The following is a 19760-nucleotide window of genomic DNA, read 5'->3' as shown; positions in this document are numbered from 1 at the left end:
AATAGCCTTAGAATCCACAATTGCATTTGCAAAATTCTGTCCGCACTTGTCATACAAAGTGAGCATAAACAGCGCACGGCATAGAATGCTAGATGCAACAATTTCATCACCAAAACTGAGATCATGTAAGGTACATCTGTCATCCACAAATTTGACTACAAGGCCAAGTCTAGCAAGTGCAGATACAAACAAAAGATTCTTCTTGATCCCAAGTCAGAGTAACAAGGAACGGGTGGAACAGCCCCCTCCCGTTCCCGGAATGTGTTTCCAGCACAGTCAGGCAGCCGGAACGGAAACAGGAACGGAAACACGTTCCGTCCCGATGTGTAACCGGAACGCAGTTCAGATCGCGGAACGACCGGACGGAACGGCAAATTCAAAATTTAAAAAAACTGAACGCTTTTTTAAAACGTTTTTTTAAAGAACCCAACGTTTTTTTAAAAACCTGGCTGTTTAGGGACAGTGCTTGTGAATGTTTTGGAGGGGGGGGAGGGGGGGGGTGCTCTCCCCTATATAATACCACTATGCCTCCTTGAAAGCTCATCCCTCCCTCAAGCTCTCAACCTCTCACATGCTCTAGCCTCTCCCTCAAGCCTCAAGGCTCTCTCGCGTCTCTCCTTCTCCCTTGGGCCTCAAGGCTCAAGCTTGAAGCTTGAGGCTCGGAGCTTTCTGGAGTCTTTTCCCCTCGTTCTCCCTCTCTCCATCTCTCTCGAGTCTCTTTCTCTCTCTTGGGCCCCAAGCCTCAAGGCTAAGGTCTCAAGATTCAAAGTTCAAGCTCCATTTGGCATTTCTCCCTCACTCTCCCTCTTTTGCTCAAGGCTCAAGTTTCAAGATCCACGCCGCAACCTCTCCATTTTTGTAAGCGCAATCGCGTGTAAGCCTTAAGACTGCATTTCTTCATGGCTCACACAAGAATACGAACGAGATAAACATGCATAGCTGACACTAGCGTGCTCACTGCTGCTGCCCGCACCCCCCCCCCTCTACCCCCTTTCGCCATCGCTCCCTCCCCCCGGGCCACCCTCCCCTCGTGCTGCTCCCTCGCCCTCTCCTCCTCGCGCAGCCCACCTTGCCCGCCTCCAGTGCGCTCAGCCTCGCCCGCTTCCACTCTCACTACCCAGCCCGCATCAGCCCCCCCGCCACTGCCCCCGCCGCTGCCTTCTTCCCAGCCAACCCACAGCCAGCTGCCCGCTGTCCATCCTCGTCCGTCGCCCTCTCCGCTGTCCACCCCGCGCCTACACTCTGCCTTTAGCCCTCTCCCTCTCCCTTCTTGCTTGACGGGCTTCGCCAGCACCATCGACGTGCTCGGTCTAGCAAGAGTCTCCCTTTCATCAACGCTACTTCGCTTCTCCACAGCAGCAGACACAGATGGAGGCTCATGCTCCACCGCAGAGGGACTCCAATGAAGCCCCCTCGCCCGGCCCCGTTGAGCCCACCATTCAACTTGCTCTCTCACCGACAGAGCAAGCGAGCCTAGCCGCAGAGGTAGAACGCCTTGCAAGTGAATTCCGTCATCTGCAAGATTCTCGGCACCAGACCTAGCAGAGGAGAGCTGCGTGATCTTCTCCAGGCCCGCCTTCTCGCAGAGGTGAGCAAGATCTTGACATTCAGTTCCTCAGACGAGGCTACTATCAGATCGAGTTTGAGACCTCCGAGATGGCGTCCAAGGTCATATCCATGAGTCCCTTGACCATCCGAGCAGTTCGAGCCGACTTTCGACAATGGAGACACGGTTTTGACCCAGCTTCAGATGTTCTGGTAGAGGAGGCAAACCTACCCATCTCCGTCTGCTTTCCTGGTTTGAGGAGGGAGTACCTACCACTTTTGTCCAGGATAGGCCGAGCGATTGGGACTGTCCTGGAGACACCTCGCACGGCAGCCTCAGTAGTCGTGTGTCAACTTGTGAGTCGTGGATCCCCTCACCACCCCTCATTAAATTTGTGTGTTACTTAGTCCTAAGGGACAACTCCAGCAGGGCAACCTCTCCATATATGTTTCTGAAATGGCGGCGTCCTCTCTCTCCTATATAGAGGTAGAAACAATATGCCCGACTCCCCCAAACACCCACGACCCAAAAATGTGGCAATATCAAGAGTCATTACAAAATAAATAAGGCGCACAGCCAAAATAATCCCACAAATGCCTAGAAGGCTACGCACAGCCAAAAGAGCTCTCTCACTAGTTCTGAGAAATCTAAAAAGGGCAAGGAGAAGGGCGAAACTCTAAATAGGGCAAGGACAAGGGTAGGGAGGGAGAGAGGGAGGTAGGGGTCGGGGTGTTCCCCTGAGCACTGCAATGGCACCATATTGCTATCTATGAGAACCATAGACGGTTGGGCAGCAACATCAAGAGGGGGAGGTGCAGTTGCAACACAAATCCCCAGCGCAAAGGGGCAAGGCTGGGCACAATTGTGACGGCCACCCACTCTCGGCAAGGCTGAGGGCATGCTCTCTCTCTCTCTCTCTCTCTCTCTCTCTCTCTCTCTCTCTCACACACACACACACACATACACGTGCAAGTGCATGATGGAAACATTGAATTGAGCGGAGACCAAGTAAGAAGCATTACATTGATGGGCAAGGCATCCATGTCTGCACGAAGGGCTACAAAGGGAGGCAATCCGGTGCCAATTGTTGCAAGGACGCCTGTCGTGGCTAAGGGCCATTTGAAAGAGATGCCAAGGGCTTGAAGCTCCCTGCGAATGAGCTTGCTTGTCTCGAACTCTTCATATTTCAGTTCTGGGTTCTCATGAATCGTGTGGCGTATCACCTTGAGCCAGTCAAGGAAGCCCTGTTTGTGTGCGGCTGCGCTGAGCTGCTTCACAGAGCGAGGAGCTTCATCATCACAGTTGACATCAAGGGCGGCGGGGCACTGTCCTTGGGCAGCACCAATATACCTCACAGCTGCTTCAAGGAACAATGGCAAGAGCAGCAAATACTTGATGCGCATGTTCTCTTCAGAAGTGCATGTTCGATTCAGCTTTCAGACTGTAGATAAAATGAGTTGACGCGCCTGTGTGTGTGTGTGTGTGTGTGTGTGAGTGAGTGAGAGAGAGAGAGAGACCAAACATTTGTGCATGTGATCGAAATGTGAGCGAGTCTGTGTTTGAATTTGCCTGTTAAAATTTCAAAAAGTTGAAAGAGACTCTCGATTGGTCCTTTTTGTGTTGTTGGCTTTCTAAAAGAAGCCTTAGTTTTTAGAAGCTTTAGACCCCTGTCACACTGGGACAGGCGGCCACATCACTTTTTTGAAGGTGGCCAGGCAATTGCAGTCACACTGGGCCATTACTTATACAATGCCCACATATGATAACGAATTGCATTTAGCCAAGTGGTCGAACGATCATGTTCCATGCTGACGGACAAAGTTCAAGACTTATGCTCTTCTTTCGCGCGCTCACTTTTTGGAGATGGCGGCTTCACTCACAAGTTGGCCGGCCTCCGTTGCCCGTCCCTTTGGCAAAAGTTGCTGGCCAACTTTTTCTTTTCCCTTCGCCAATGACAGCTCGACACCTCAACATGGCTAACATTTGTCTGCCCCAATGTGACATGGGCCTTACTGTTAAGTTGGTTAAGCATATTTTCATTGTTTTCAGTGCCATGATGGAGACTTATTTTAAATGTTATTTCTATTTTAAAATATTAAATGAATCTTTTTATTTCATATTTCATTTAACATCCTTACACACAGCTTGACATCACTTCCATTCTATTCTTTTAGAATGCTAAAGTGAAGCTTCACCTTGCAGTAATTCTAGTAAATTTGATACATATACATACATATATTTATTTATTTTACACATACACACACACATACATACATATACTAAATAAGCAAATTCTAGTAAATTTGATACATATACATATATATATTTATTTATTTTACACATACACACACACATACATACATATACTAAATAAGCAAACCATGGTAAAGGGAAGAAAAATGGTGAAATATGTGAGAACTTACTTCAAAAATCTTGCAAATTCAAAATTCGACTATTATTTGTAGTTTGCTTCTTTCTAAGGAGGAAACTCAGTCCCTTAATAAAAGAGATATTCATAACAATGCTTTACCTTATATAATTCTAGTTAAACTCAACATAATGATTTTATCATTTTCTTATTGTTTTAGAAAGCCACCGTGACTCTTTCACTTGTTTTTTGGGGGGTTGGAGAGAGAGATAGAGAGAAAACTACCTTGTGTGGGTTGAATCGGTGATGTTCATGAAAAACAAACAAGGCTTGACAATTCAAACCTTGAGGGAACTCGAAAATTTGACACATTTTAGTGCAAAAATTGGTAGGGTAGGGGGACCAATAATGGGATGGCCCCCTTTAATGAGATGCACTTGCTCATAAAAGTAAGTTGCCAAGGTTTGGAATCTAGGACAACAAGGTTCGGGAGGTGGAATGGTTATGAGGAGTAGTTTCGAGTTTTGATTGGTGAAACATGGCCCCCCTTGTTATTGTGATAAAAAAAAGCAACGCATCCATTTTTGGCTTTTTAAAAGAAGCCTTAGAGGACAGTTGAGTTAGCCATACTTTCCAAAGAAACCAATGGATCCATCTTTGGCTTTCTAAAAGAAGCCTTAGAGGAGAGTTGAGTTAGTTATACTTTCAATGTTTTGAGTGATGACCCATACTTGCCTTCAATGTTATTTTCGTTTTAAAATACTAAATGGATCTTTTTATTTCACCTTTCATTTCACATCCTGCATTTTATTCTTTTAGAATGATAAGAGTGAAGCTTCACCTTGCATAATTCTAGTTAGTTCTCTCTCTCTCTCTCTCTCTCTCTCTTATATATATATATATATATATATATATAAGAGAGAGAGAGATTTATTATGTATGTGTGTATAAAATATAAATAAATAAAATATGTGTGTGTATGTATGTATATATTTTTTTATTTATTTATTTATTTGCATTAATGAGCAAACCATGGTAAAGGAAAGAAAAACCTGTGAAATATGTGAGAACTTAGTTCAAAAATCTTGCAAATTTCAAGTTTATTGATAGTATTTCTGGTTTGCTTCTTTGCAAGAATGAAACTCGATCACTTAATAGAAGACTCTCTCTCTCTCTCCATGCTTCTAGATTCTTGACTTTGGCTTTGACATAAGCTTCAGGATTGCAATTGGCATTAACATCTCCATTACTCTATCCTACTTACATTTCTAGCTCTATGTGGTGAGCAAGAAGCAATATTATGCATGAGACAATGCAAAACATCACATAATCTTTGATAAATATGCATGAGACAATGCAAAACATCACATAATCTTTGATAAAAAGATTCATCGGATTAATTCACCACATGATGTGAAAAGATAAAGGTTGATAAACATCAATGTAACCAATAGAATTTTGCTTTAAAGTGGAGATGCTATGACAGGGGATTCACACTGAGAATGGAATTGTTCACAACATCGTTGCTAGTCTCTATTCATTCCATGTAGTTGTGTCTCTTTCATGTGAGCAAGATATTGTAGCAATGCACACCACCACCTAATTCATATAAAGAGGTTGTCCTCTCCTTGGTCTACCTTGGGCTTACAATGCTACCAATCTTGGTGGTACAACCTAGCACATCAGCAAGGTGTCAAAAGATCAGGGCCCATAAGCACCGATGTAATAATAGAGCTTTCTCTGAGTGAGACAGGAGTTGTCCATAATGTGAGTGCATGAGGTGGAGTTTTCTTTGACGTTGGCTTCAACGATGTAAATGTGATTGGTCCTTCTAGCTACATAGCATCTTTGTCTCTAACTTGTGATCAAGATACAATAGCTGTGGTCATCATCGCCTAGGTTACAATAGTAGATTCGGTTGTTCTTCCTTAGGTCTACCTTTGGTTAGGAATGTCACCAATACTGATAACACACATTGTGCACATTAGCAAGGGGAAAGAGATGCACATATTTAGATTGCATCAACTATTGCATTGCCAACAATCAATAGAACTTTAAAAACTTTTTTCAAGGAGAGTTGAGCTCATGGAGGTTCAAGTCTCACAAATGGGAGTTGTTGTGACAATGGGAATGTGTTTGTCCCTTGTAGCTTGATGCTTCCTCACTTACATGATACATCTCTACTTATGTCTTGCCATAACTCTTGTCTACAAGATACATTAGATGTGCATATCAACACAACCTAACCTACAAGCATGCTTCCACGGGTTAAAAAGAGAGTTATGTTATCTATCTTTGCTGCATCTTTGCATGCATGGTGCCAAAGTGTCATCATGCTCAACCAAAGAGCATGTGCATGCAGGATCGAGTTTGGGGGGAAACTGCACAGCACGTGGTGCAACTCCCTACTCGTTATTTTTCCAAGCTGCATAAAGAAGTAGAATAGATGGAAAACAAACCCCCCTTTTACATTGGTTCATGCAAATTTTCTGAGTGAGTATGGATGTGAGTGCTTGTTCTTACACTGACGAGAGATGAACGCGCGCGCGCGAGAGAGAGAGAGAGAGAGAGAGAGAGAGAGAGAGAGAGAGAGGTGTTATTTTTTTAATGTCCTGTGAGAATAATCGAAATGCTTATAAATCCCATTGTGATTATTCACTTTGTTGGCATGCTAAAACATGCCTTACGCTGGGTTCAAATGGAATTGCATCAGAAAAAGGAGCAAAGGTGTGCCACTCATGTGGCATGCAAGCATTGCGAAGTGAAGAGCTTCTTTCTTCAGACCCACCCTCAAAATGGGTGACTCCCCTCGGAGAACAGTTTGGGCACCTTGTGGTTAGCTTGAAGTGTAGACGGGAGAGATGATGACAGATCGGGAAGTGATGAGCTTTAACTCAATTGGTTGCTTTTACATGCACATACAAATTAGGTACCGCCTCTTGTGAACGAGGGGATGGAGGACTTTGAGGGAGAGGTTGATTTCCTCCACCTTCGTCTGAATCCATCCTTAGAGTAGAAGAGAGATAGGCTTACCTGTTTTTATGCATATAATTTTAGCTTGCAAAACTTCCTTTTAGTGTTCGATGGGCAATGTGAGTTTCACTTTGTTTAGAATGCACAGTGAGTCTTTGCCTTGTTACTGAATTGTTTGTTCTTTTTGCTTAGTCCATGGAGGCGACACATGCACACACACATGCATTCTCACCATGCTTCCTCCTAGATTTTTCCAAACCATCTCGCAATCTAACCCTTTCTTCCAACTTTGAATCCAGAACAAAAACTTAAGACGGCGCAAACCCCAAGTTAATTTGCCCTCTTCATCCCCAAATAAGATAAAATATGATCACATCAGGCTAAGTTATCACTTATAGATAGCTATGCCAACTATGCCCAAACAGATCATTAAATGAATAACTAAGCGTGTTGCATGGTCACACAAGGCTTCATTATTCATTCAACCTCCCAACTATGCTTTGAACTTTGCAACTATGCCAAAATCCGCATAGTTACAAAGGGTAGGCACGATTATTCATTTAATGCTCCTTTTTGCGCATGACTAAGAATGAGGCTTAGTTATCACTTCAAATAACTGCTAATTAAGCCTCTCATGACCACCACCTAGGATGAGTAGAGAGAGCGTGTGGCCTCCTAATCGATGCTATCTCGAACACTCCATAAAGAGAGAGAATTTTTTTTAATTTTTGCAACTTTATTCAGCGGTCCATATTGGCTCACAACAAGCTTAATCCAAGGGTCTTGAAGACCTGAGGTAGGCCAAAGAATCATGCAAGTTGGTTCTCCCTTTCCAACTTATTATTCAAATCTTTTTCTCAAACGACCTTTGAAGTCTTTTGAAATGCATGTGAAGGACAACGATGGATACACGTTCCTTTTGATATTTTAGGCCACTTAGACGACTTAGTGGCCTATCCTTTTCCATGTGAGTAGAACATGTTTTGTGATTTGTGTATGATGCTTATAAGACACCCTCTAATAAAATGGTTGAGAGAGCTCGCTGGCTCACTATTACAGCATGCGAGGTGCGAGGGGAAGGGAGGCCAGAGCTCGACCTACGGCAGGGCAGGAGGGAGTTATGTAATGTTGGAGACATGGACGTGCTCGGTGGCCGCTACCCACGCGAAGTTAGGTGTCTCTCTAGAGGAGGGCCCTGCAACTTTGGTCTAGCTTTGTCTACGCTTCTCATGCCATCCCCTTCTTTTTGGGTCTGCTGGAGGCCGCTCCTCCAAGGTAGTTTTCCGTTGAAATGGCAGCCTACAAAGTTCGAGATACTTGGTGCTCTCGGTCAACTGCCGTAGGGTGGGCAGGCATGTGGCGGCAGCTTGGTCTGTCTGGTGGCGCCCTTTGGAGGCTCCGCCTTTCCTTTAGAGGGTGTGTGGCTCTCCCTAAAAGTCTATCTTCTTGGTGACTTCTTGCTGGATTGCGTCAGTTTCGGCTTGTGTTTCTTTTTAGTGGAGACTCCCAAGCAGCCGGTGATGGAGATCTTGGCTCATTTCATCTTGCGGTATGTTAGTTTCTTTCGGATCTAGCCCCGGCTGGGGGGGGGGGGGGGGGGGGGGGGGGCTTTACCCAATGGCAGTAAGTTGTATGGTTTTGCTTACATAATATCTTTTGATCTATTGGGTATGTATGGTCCTGCTTACTGTATGGTTTGGCGATTGTTAATTTATTCTGGCCAAGGACGGTTGCCCCTGTTCAACTATGTTTGTTGAATATCGTGAATTGGTTGCTTTTGATGATGCCCTAGCTCTGCTTGCGAGCAGGGCTTCCAATGTTAATTTTTTTTTCCCTTACTTTAATTCCACTCACTATTGTGACTTTTGAAAAAAACAAGTGAAAGGGTCACGATGGCTTTCCAAAACAATAAAGAAGTGATAAAATCATTTTGTTAAGTTTAACTACAATTATATAAGGTGAAACATTGTTCACGAATGTCTCTTTTGTTAAGCGATCAAGTTTCCTCCTTGCAAAGAAGCAAACCGGAAATACTAGCATAAATATTAAAATTTGTGGATTTTTGAACTAAGTTCTCACATATTTCATCGATTTTTCTTCCCCTTTCTATGGTTTGCTCTCACATATATATATATATATATATATATATATATATATATATATATATATATATATATATATATATATATATATATATATATATATATATATATATATATATATATATATATAAAGAACTCATTAATATATATGTGTGTGTTTGTGTGTGTGTGTGTGCGCACGATGTGCATGTATATATATAAATGTGTGTGTGTGTTTTGTGTGTGTACATAATTTACTAGAATCATGCAAGATGAAGCTGCACTTTAGCATTCTAAAATAATAGAATGCAAGAGAAGTCAAGCCATGTGAGGATGTGCAATGAAAGGAGGTGAAATAAAAAGATCCACTTAATATTTTAAAACCAAAATAACATTTAAGGTGAGCCTCAATCATCACCGAAAACATTGAAAGTATGTCTGACTCAACTCTCCTCTAAGGCTTCTTTTAAGGCTATTGACTATTGAGAAAAATTTCATAATAAGAGGCTTTTTTGGTCAGTGAGAAAAATAGAAAGTGACACTAGTATTTTTATTTTTATTTTTATTTTTTGCAAAACTCACAGATCGTGAGGAAAAATCAGAACACTTGCATGCTCAAATCGAGCCATGGTACCATTACGCCATACAGATAGAATCCTATTAACCCTCACGGCTCACGGACACCCCATCACCTACGACGGACATGTATTATGTATTTGGTAGAGTCAGGTACCGGGCTTGTCGGACCAATAGGAAAAGGGTAAGAGTGATCATCGATGAGAGGCGCACTCTAACTGGGACATTCAAGGGATTAGCTGGCTAAGCATGGGCGCCCAAGTGTGAATGGGGTGAGCTCATATAAAAGCCAACTAAACCTAAAATTCACTCATTCTCTCATTTGTGCAATAGAAGAGTGCTCTTGCTCCATCTCCATCTCCATCTTCTTCTTCTTCACCTCCTTGTGTGTGTGTGTATGTGTGTGTGTGTGTGAGAGAGAGAGAGAGTGCGATCGAGCATTGCGGCGGCACGACGGCGGTGAAGCGGTTGAGCACGACGTAGCGGCGTCTCCTTCTTCTTCGCGGCGAGGAATCCTCCACGGCAAGAGAATAGAGCGGTGAGTGACACACCATTGCCCTCTTTTGATCTTACTAGTTAAGCTAGTTGTGTGCTTGGAGCCGTCTATGGCTCGCACACAGTGTTAGGCAAGGCCCTTGCTTCGAGAGTGCGGCAAGGAGCGCACAATTTTGTCGCCGCTGCCGGGAAATCGCCCTGCACTAAGCCCAAGAGGCACTTTGTGCTTCTCCTATGAGTTGTTTGTAGTAGGAAAGAAGAGGAAGAGAAAGAGGAATGAGCTGTTTTTCTGCAAGTTGTTAATTTCTGTATTGTCTGCAAGTTCTGTGATTTCTGCATAATGTTGTGTTTTCTGTTTGCACACAGTCTTTGCACAATTAGTAGTCGTTAGCTTGTTTGCAGTGAATGAATAAGTAGGAAGGCAGCTAGCAATTTCTGTTTGCACACAGTCTGTACAGAGTTTGTTAAGTATGGAGCCTGATTTACCCTTGTAATTTTTTGTGGTAAAAGCGCACATTTGTAAAGCCCCCACTATGAGGAGAAGCCATTGTGCGTGAAGGAAAATCACTCACCGGAAACCAAAATTTTCACGGACAAGAATCAGGGGCAACTTTAAAGGCCTCGGGGGCGGAGGCCCCCGAGACTTTTTTTTCCGCCGGAATATTCTTTTTCGCCGGAATATTATGGCCGGACGGCGGCCGGAAAGTGGTCGAAAAACAACCGATCGGTTGGCCGGTGGCCGGTAGTCAATGGCCGGTGGTCGGAAGTCAATGGTCGGTGGCCGAATTCAAAAGCGGACTTGTCTTCTCAAGGGCGGCCACACATGGGCGGATTGGAGGGTCCGATTTGGACTTATTCGCACAAGGGCGGCTACACATGGCTGTCTCTCATAAGAGAGGGCAGCCCTTTTGGCCTATAAAAGGAGGCCATTTCTACACACATTTTATAGTGTGAAGTTGATGCAACAAGGTGAGTGTGAGGTGGTGAGAGTGAAGCAAGGCGGGAGCTCCATTAAGGGTATAATCCCTTTGTAAATTACTTCTTGTTTTGAAGTACTAAAGCCATTGAGTGGCTGCTTTCCCGTGGACGTAGCCCACATTGGGTGAACCACGTATATCGTGTGTACTCTCTCTCTCTCTCTACTCTATAATCTCGTGTATGTAAATCTGTCTCTCTCCATTAAGTAATCTACTCAATTATCTATTTAGCTACGTCTTATTTCCTAACAACTGGTATCAGAGCAAGGTTTGCTCGTAGCTAAATTATCTCAAGGAAAGGATTCCTTGAATTGAGTGGGAGTTATGGCGGAGGAAGGGAAGCTCAAGATTGAGAAGTTCAACGGCAAAAACTACCAACATTGGAAGATGCAGATTGAAGACTATCTCTACCAGAAGGACCTCTATTTGCCACTAGGCGGTCTTGCGAAGAAGCCCGCAACAATGGCAGATGAAGCATGGATTGTCCTTGATCGAAAGGCACTAGGAACAATCCGGTTAAGCTTGGCGTCAACGGTGGCCTTCAATGTTTCGGAGATGAAGACCACGGAGGACTTGATGAAGTCACTTGACGACTTCTACGAGAAACCATCGGCATCCAATAAGGTATTTCTTATGAAGCGCTTGTTCAATCTAAAGATGGCAGAGAATGGTTCAGTTGCAGAACACCTAAATGACTTTAACACAAACATAAGTCAACTTCGATCAGTGAAAATCAATTTCGATGACGAAGTACGAGCTCTCCTTATACTATCATCTCTACCGGATAGTTGGGACAGCCTTGTGATGGCTGTAAGTAATTCTATCTCTGGCACAAATACTCTTAAGTTTGATGATGTTGTGGGTGTTCTCCTAAGCGAGGAAATGCGAAGGAGAAGCACAGGAGAATCATCAAGTGCTGCACTATCAGTGGAAACAAGAGGAAGGCCTAAGGAGAGGTTCAAAAACCAAAAGGGTCGTGATCGCTCAAGGCGGAGCAAGTCACGCACAAAGTCAGTTCTTGAATGTTGGAACTGCGGCAAGAAAGGCCACGTCAAGAAGGATTGCTGGTCCAAGAAGAAGAAGGAGATAGAGTCTCAAGACAACAAGCCAACATCGGAGGCCAATGTGGCAGGTAAAGTAGAGCAAGATGCTCTAATTCTCTCATTAGACAATGTGTCTAATTCCTGGATAGTAGATTCCGGGGCTTCATTCCATGCGACACCACACAAGCAACATTTCCAAGACTACACTAAAGGTAATTTTGGGTATGTATACTTGGGAGATGATGAAGCTTGTGAGATTGTCGGCAAAGGTACAGTTTCTGTCAAAACTGCTAACGGAAATGAATGGAAGCTTAAAGATGTTAGGCATGTTCCTTCTCTTTGCAAAAATTTAATCTCTACAGGACAATTGGACGATGAAGGTCACAAAATTGCATTCGGAAACAAACGGTGGAAGATCTCAAAGGGATCTTTGGTGGTTGCCAAGGGTGAAAAAGTCGGTACACTTTACTTGTGTGCTGTTAGCACGCAACCTTCAGCTTGTGCAGCAACTATAGAAGTTGACAGTGCGGTGTGGCACTACCGACTTGGGCATATGAGTGCCAAAGGAATGCAAATCCTTCAAACAAAGAAGCTTCTACCAGGTTTGAAAGAAGTGGACTTAGAGTTCTGTGAAGCTTGTGTTTATGGTAAACAAAAGAGGGTAAAATTTCAAAAATCAGGAAATGAAAGAAAAAATAAAAAACTTGAGTTGGTTCATTCTGATGTTTGGGGTCCTGCAAGTACACCATCACTTGGTGGCTCATTGTACTATGTAACATTCATAGACGATGCGACTAGAAAAACATGGGTTTATGTCATGAAGAATAAATCCGATGTATTTTCCATATTTCAAAGGTGGAAAGCCTTTGTGGAGAATGAAACAGGTACCAAGGTTAAATGCCTCAGATCCGACAATGGAGGCGAATATTGCAGCCAAGCTTTTGAAAGCTTTTGTGCTAGCAATGGCATTCGGAGGCAAAGGACAACCCCAAGGACACCTCAACAAAATGGGATTTCGGAAAGGATGAACAGGACAATCATGGAACGAGCACGAAGCATGCGGCTACATGCAGGCCTACCGCTTGAGCTTTGGGCAGAAGCTGTAAGTACGTCTGTGTACTTAATCAATCGGTCACCCTCAACGGCATTGGATGGGGGAGTTCCAGAAGAGGCATGGACAGGTAAACCGGTGAATTATGCATTTCTCAAAGTGTTTGGGTGTGAGGCTTTCATGCACATAGATAGAAGCCTAAGATCAAAGTTAGATGCAAAGTCCAAAAAGTGTTTCTTCATTGGATATGGAGAAGGAGACTTTGGGTATCGCCTATGGAATCCTGAAGATGGTAAAATCTTAAGGAGTAGGGATGTAATTTTTAACGAACAAAATATGTACAAAGATTACTTGGAAAGAAAACAAACAAAAGAAACAGGTGATGAGTACATGGAGCTTGAGGACGGTGAAGACTCAAGGACTGCAAACGGTAACAATGTGCAACAACGTCAACCAAATGAGGAGCCTCAACCTATTCCCCGAAGATCTACAAGAGCAAGTAGACCTCCACAAAGGTTTGTTCCTTCCTTCAACCATCTCTTGATCTCAGATTCTGGAGAGCCGGAATCATATGAAGAAGCTATGCAACATGAATCCAAAGAAGAATGGACGAAGAGCATGCAAGTGGAGATGGACTCACTATATCACAACCAAACATGGGAGTTGGTTGAGTTGCCTAAAGGTAAGCGGGCACTTCAAAACAAATGGGTGTACAAGATAAAGGAAGAAGAAGGTGGGAAGAAAAGGTACAAGTCTAGGCTTGTGGTAAAAGGTTTTTCTCAAAAGAAAGGTATTGACTTCAATGAAATATTTTCTCCTGTTGTAAAAATGAACTCAATTAGGCTTGTCTTAAGCCTTGTGGCTGCTCATGATCTAAATCTCGAGCAAATGGATGTAAATACGGCATTCCCTCACGGTGACTTAGAGGAGGAAATCTACATGCTTCAACCAAAGGGGTATGAAGTAAAAGGTAAGGAGAAAATGGTTTGCAGATTAAAGAAGAGCTTGTATGGTTTAAAGCAAGCATCAAGACAATGGTACTTGAAGTTTGATCGATGGATGTTGGATCATGGATTCACAAGATGCAACTCGGATCACTGCGTCTACACGAAGAATTTGGGAGATGGGAAATTCATCATCCTAATGTTGTATGTTGATGACATGTTGATTGCAAGTGCTAACATGCAGGACATCAAAGACCTAAAAGAGGAGCTGTCCAAATCTTTTTCAATGAAAGATTTAGGTGCTTCAAAGAGGATACTTGGTATGAAAATATCAAGGGACAGGACGAAGAAAACAATAAAGCTATCTCAAGAAGATTACATCAAGAAGGTACTAGAAAGGTTTGCAATGCAAAATGCAAAACCAATTTCTACACCTTTGGCTGGTCATTTTAAACTAACAAAGGATATGTGTCCAAAGACACAAGAGGAGATAGCCTATATGTCTAAAGTTCCATATGCTGCAGCGGTAGGTTCTCTAATGTATGCTATGGTCTGGACAAGGCCAGACATTGCACATGCAGTGGGAGTTGTGAGTAGGTTCATGGACAACCCAGGTAAAGAGCACTGGCAAGCTGTGAAGTGGATACTTAGGTATCTAAAAGGGACAACAACAAATGCTTTGTATTTTGGAGGAACTGATATTTTTCTAGAAGGGTATGCTGATGCAGATATGGCAGGTGACAAAGATACTCGAAGGAGCACTACTGGCTATGTGTTCACGGTTGGAGGCACAGCAGTAAGCTGGGCTTCAAAGCTGCAGAAAGTGGTTTCACTTTCTACCACGGAAGCAGAGTATGTAGCAATGACGGAGGCAAGCAAAGAAATTCTGTGGCTTCACAGATTCTTAGAAGAGCTTGGATTCAAACAAGACAATTGTGTCTTGTACAGTGATAGCCAAAGCGCTATCCATCTTGCAAAGAACTCAGCCTTTCATTCAAGGACAAAGCACATTGAGGTGAGATATCACTTCATACGCACTCTTTTGGAAGAGGGACAACTAAAGCTAGGAAAGGTGCATACAAGTGAAAATCCTGCAGACATGTTTACAAAGGTGGTCAACAAGGAGAAGTTGAGCTTTTGTTCATCTTCAATCGGCATTCAAGGATAAGAAGCCAGAATGGAAAGCAGTCACAGGTTTGGTTTGGAGATCAGTCTCCAAGTGGGAGATTGTTAAGTATGGAGCCTGATTTACCCTTGTAATTTTTTGTGGTAAAAGCGCACATTTGTATAGCCCCCACTATGAGGAGAAGCCATTGTGCGTGAAGGAAAATCACTCACCGGAAACCAAAATTTTCACGGACAAGAATCAGGGGCAACTTTAAAGGCCTCGGGGGCGGAGGCCCCCGAGACTTTTTTTTCCGCCGGAATATTCTTTTTCGCCGGAATATTATGGCCGGACGGCGGCCGGAAAGTGGTCGAAAAACAACCGATCGGTTGGCCGGTGGTCGGAAGTCAATGGTCGGTGGCCGAATTCAAAAGCGGACTTGTCTTCTCAAGGGCGGCCACACATGGGCGGATTGGAGGGTCCGATTTGGACTTATTCGCACAAGGGCGGCTACACATGGCTGTCTCTCATAAGAGAGGGCAACCCTTTTGGCCTATAAAAGGAGGCCATTTCTACATACATTTTAATAGTGTGAAGTTGATGCAACAAGGTGAGTGTGAGGTGGTGAGAGTGAAGCAAGGCGGGAGCTCCATTAAGGGTATAATCCCTTTGTAAATTACTTCTTGTTTTGAAGTACTAAAGCCATTGAGTGGCTGCTTTCCCGTGGACGTAGCCCACATTGGGTGAACCACGTATATCGTGTGTACTCTCTCTCTCTCTCTCTACTCTATAATCTCGTGTATGTAAATCTGTCTCTCTCCATTAAGTAATCTACTCAATTATCTATTTAGCTACGTCTTATTTCCTAACAGAGTTTTCTGTCAAGGTTTGCCTGCACACAGTCTTTGCACAGTAAGGTAGTGAGAGAGGAAGTAGGTGGACAGTTAGCTCACTGTCAGTAAGCAGTTAACAGATTAGTTAGTAGATTAGTTAGTGGTTAGCAGCACTGTTAGTAAGTAGATAAGGTAGTGAGCTATCTGTGAGCTATGAGCTGTTGACAGAGAGGTTAGGTAGGTGTTGACAGTGTGAGTGGCCAAGAAAGGGTCACCTAAACCGCGCGCGGTCTTCGCCTCAAAAAAATAAAATAAAAAAAATTAAAAAAAAAACCGAAAATATTTAAGCGTGAGGGACTGGGGGGCTACACTAAAATTTTGATCGGGATCATTTCCCCAAGCCCAGGCCCAGGCCTCAGTCCTCAATCTTATGATATATACTAGACTCACTCTTATATATATACCCTACCCCTCAAGAGGGAATGAGAGCACGTGGGGCAAGTCCTCCACTCTCCTCCCTTCTCTTCCCACTTGCACCCTTAGACTTTCTAATTTGGGCCTAGTTCCCTACTAGAAATTGACGGTTTTAGGGATTCCGAGGGCATAAAGTGACCAAACGGAGGGTTGTAAAGCACGGCACGTCCCTTTGACCGAGACGCTCGTTTTGAGCTATCATACGTTCTATTCTATAGCTGGGTCAGAAAAAAAAGGACCAAAAAATCAAAAAAAAAAAAAAAAAGAAAAGACTTGGGTTGCAAAACACCCAAAAATACTAGGTGAGCAGCCTTCACGGGCACTCACTGACACTTCTAGGGGATCCAAGTCATATGAACCTACGCTCTGGACGAGTGTTAGAGCATGAGCATATTGGTAGTGCCTCCATTTACACGGGCACCCATTATTCCTCCACCCTAGGTTCTCGACCTTCGGCCGGGACTCAAGGTAGCGCGACCCAAGATCCTCATATCGCGTCTAGTGATTCTTCCTCTGACTACGAAGTCATGGAGGGGTATCCTACACCAAACCCTGATAGTTAAAGTCAAGACATGCATGCCATGGGCCCACGGCCTGGGTCCAGCGTGTTTAGCCACTTAAAAGAGACCCTTAGTAGAGCTACTCGCTCTGAACATGCGATTAATGAAATAAATGAAGGGAGTGGGGAAGTCAATTCGTCATTCATGCCTAAAATAGACCCTATGCTTCTTGAGAGTGTGCATGTGAATGTTCCATCCACTGCACCTCCTGATCCTTTAGGACTATCTCCCTCTGAGGTTTTACTACCCGATGGTAGGAGTCTTGCCAAAGTACAAGAGATCGAACGCTATATGCAAGCAACAAGGGAGAGGGAAATTGAGAACCTACGAAGGCTAGAACAAAGTCGAGCCCTGAAAGCAAAGGCTCCTATGACAACAATCATGCCAACCGAGCAACCGAGTGCTCCCAAGGTAGCAATCACGGAGGGGCAAGCGATGGGGAGCAATAATGCTTCCACTTCGAGGGAAACCTCCAGCACGCCATGCCTAGATGGGATATTCCTAAACGAAAATTGGGAGTATGACCTACAAGCAGAAGCTTTAACTGATCGGTACACAGGACACACCTATCATGTGGGTTGGTTAGATGTTCTACAATCCACATCGGGTGCTACTAGCATAGATGAGCAACAACAGAAAGTCTGTGATGTCCTCCATAGGATTGTCGAGTTAGAAAGACAGAGCACAGGGATCAACATGCCTTCAACAGGCCTAATGAGATTCTTGGATACGGGAAAGGCCAACCAACCAACCCTATCACAAATGGAGACTCCCTCAGTGAGCCCCCTTGATCCTCCATATGTTGTTTCGCCAAGAGCCTCGGTACAATCTGAAACCACAAGTGGCAGCTTTACCTTCCCAGATCTAGCTCATCTTTCTCTTAATGACACTACGGCTACCATGCATATCCCAGTGGTGAGCATGACAAGAAGTACACCATGGAGTTCATTTGTTAACACTGCGCCGATGCCTGGTAGCACAGTGCCCCCAACTATACCTACATGTATGTATCAATCATGTGCACCTGTCGTACCTCAGCCTCATATAGCTCCTACACCTCCGATTATTCCAAGAGCTTACAATCCACAATGGCATTATCCAAGCTCTTATACAAGTGGAGCCATGCCATTTAATAATAACATGCCATATCAGGCACTTCCTATGCCTAGGGCCACGCCTGTAAACTTTGGACCACCGTCTGGTACACCACCATACGAAATATGGGACCCAAGAGCCGCGCGTATGCCAAAGCCAAGGCCAACTCCCATCTCACATGTGGTTCCAGGAGCACATACACCCATTATACCTGCTCAAATAGGAGATTTGGCAGCATTTGCTCAAACTATCGGTCGCTCTATTGCGGAAAACATGCGTAGTGCACCTGGTAGAGAGCCTAGGAGCAAGGCAGTTCAAGTAGCTAAGCTCACACAGAAATTCAGTGGAGACGGAGATGCTAGAAAGCGTATGGAAGTCTTTGAACATGTGTGCGATTCCTTGGAAGAGCACAATGAGCTACATAAGTGTAAGGCTTTGAGTTTGACCCTAAGCGGAAAGGCTGCAGATTGGTATAGAACCTTAAGAGTAGAAGAGAAAACGATCTACTCTACTCTTAGGAGACTGTTCTTAAAAGAATACATACGAGAGGGAGTACTTTGGGGTGTAGCCTCTCAGCTCTAGAAATCCCAACGAGAAGAAGGTGAATCCGTGAGAGACTTCATTAGTCGCCTAAAGAATTTGAATTCTCGATGCAATCCAAACGAGCGATTCAACAACAACCAATTGCTCGATAGATTCATTAGGGGACTACGACATGAAAGTATCTATAATGGCCTAGTCATTAGAGGTATCACTACTTGGGAAGCAGTCACCATGAATGCAATCCAATTGGAGGATAATTTAATGATTGCAGGAGAAAGAGTGTCCACCGAGCCGAAGTCTAGTAGCTCGCAAGCGTCAGGGCATGAGCCAATGAAGATAAAGCCAATCGTGAAAGAGCAAACGATATCTGAGATGACTTTGGCAGATCTCACCAAGGCCATCCAAGAAAGCCTTAGGGGTAATCGTGCTCCACAAAACACTCATATGTATCCAAGAAGGGAGCAACAATGGTGCTCAATTTTCTTGGGCCCACATACTACAAGTGAATGCCCTACTTTTAGAGTAAAGTTTAACGGTAACGCGTGTGGTAGGTATGGCCATCAAGCGAAGGATTGCCTAATGCTTAAAAGCATCATGGAAAATAGACCGCCTATAGCTTGGGCAGACTCACCTCGAGTTCCTGCATTGATGCCTACCCCACCCATGGAGCAACAGTTGCCATTACAACACATGGTCCCTAGAATCCAAAATATGGTCCAAACCACACCGTTGCCACCTCCAGTGCTAGGACCGCAACCCCCTCATCCAAGAGTTACACCTACGAACCAAATAGGTTGCGAGTCATCTAGTACTTATGTAGATTGCGAAGAGGACATAGACTCTAGTATCACCTATGGAGTCGACATGCTTGAGGAGTGTCCCATGTACTATATGGAAGACCATTGGGGACAAATCAAACCGGTATATCAAGCTACTGCGCTAGCAGCAAGAGGCCAAAACATTAATAGTTTTGCCAGGAGACCACCTCTTCAGTGCTACGAATGTGGTGGACCACATCGAGTAGCTGAGTGCCCCATTAGAATGTAAAAGAATGCTGCACTAATGCAAACAAGTCAAGGGAGTGCATTGGCAATGC

At 44.0% G+C, this 19760-nt stretch overlaps 1 protein-coding gene across 1 annotated transcript in view; it reads right to left on the bottom strand.

Moving 5' to 3' along the window:
* Positions 1-3054, bottom strand: part of LOC147422500 (IAA-amino acid hydrolase ILR1-like 1) — a 67055-nt gene extending 64001 nt beyond the window's left edge. Inside the window, exon 1 of the mRNA XM_086503661.1 lies at positions 2569-3054. Within this exon, the coding sequence (XP_086359787.1) occupies positions 2569-2949 (381 nt within the window). The 5' untranslated portion in view covers positions 2950-3054. The remainder of the gene's footprint in view (positions 1-2568) is intronic.
* Between the last annotated feature and the right edge of the window lie 16706 nt (positions 3055-19760).

This window comes from Adiantum capillus-veneris, chromosome 27, assembly GCF_014529385.1.
Source record: "Adiantum capillus-veneris isolate H3 chromosome 27, ASM1452938v2, whole genome shotgun sequence".
Lineage (NCBI taxonomy): Eukaryota > Viridiplantae > Streptophyta > Polypodiopsida > Polypodiales > Pteridaceae > Adiantum > Adiantum capillus-veneris.
This window is presented reverse-complemented; position numbering and strand designations above follow the sequence as displayed.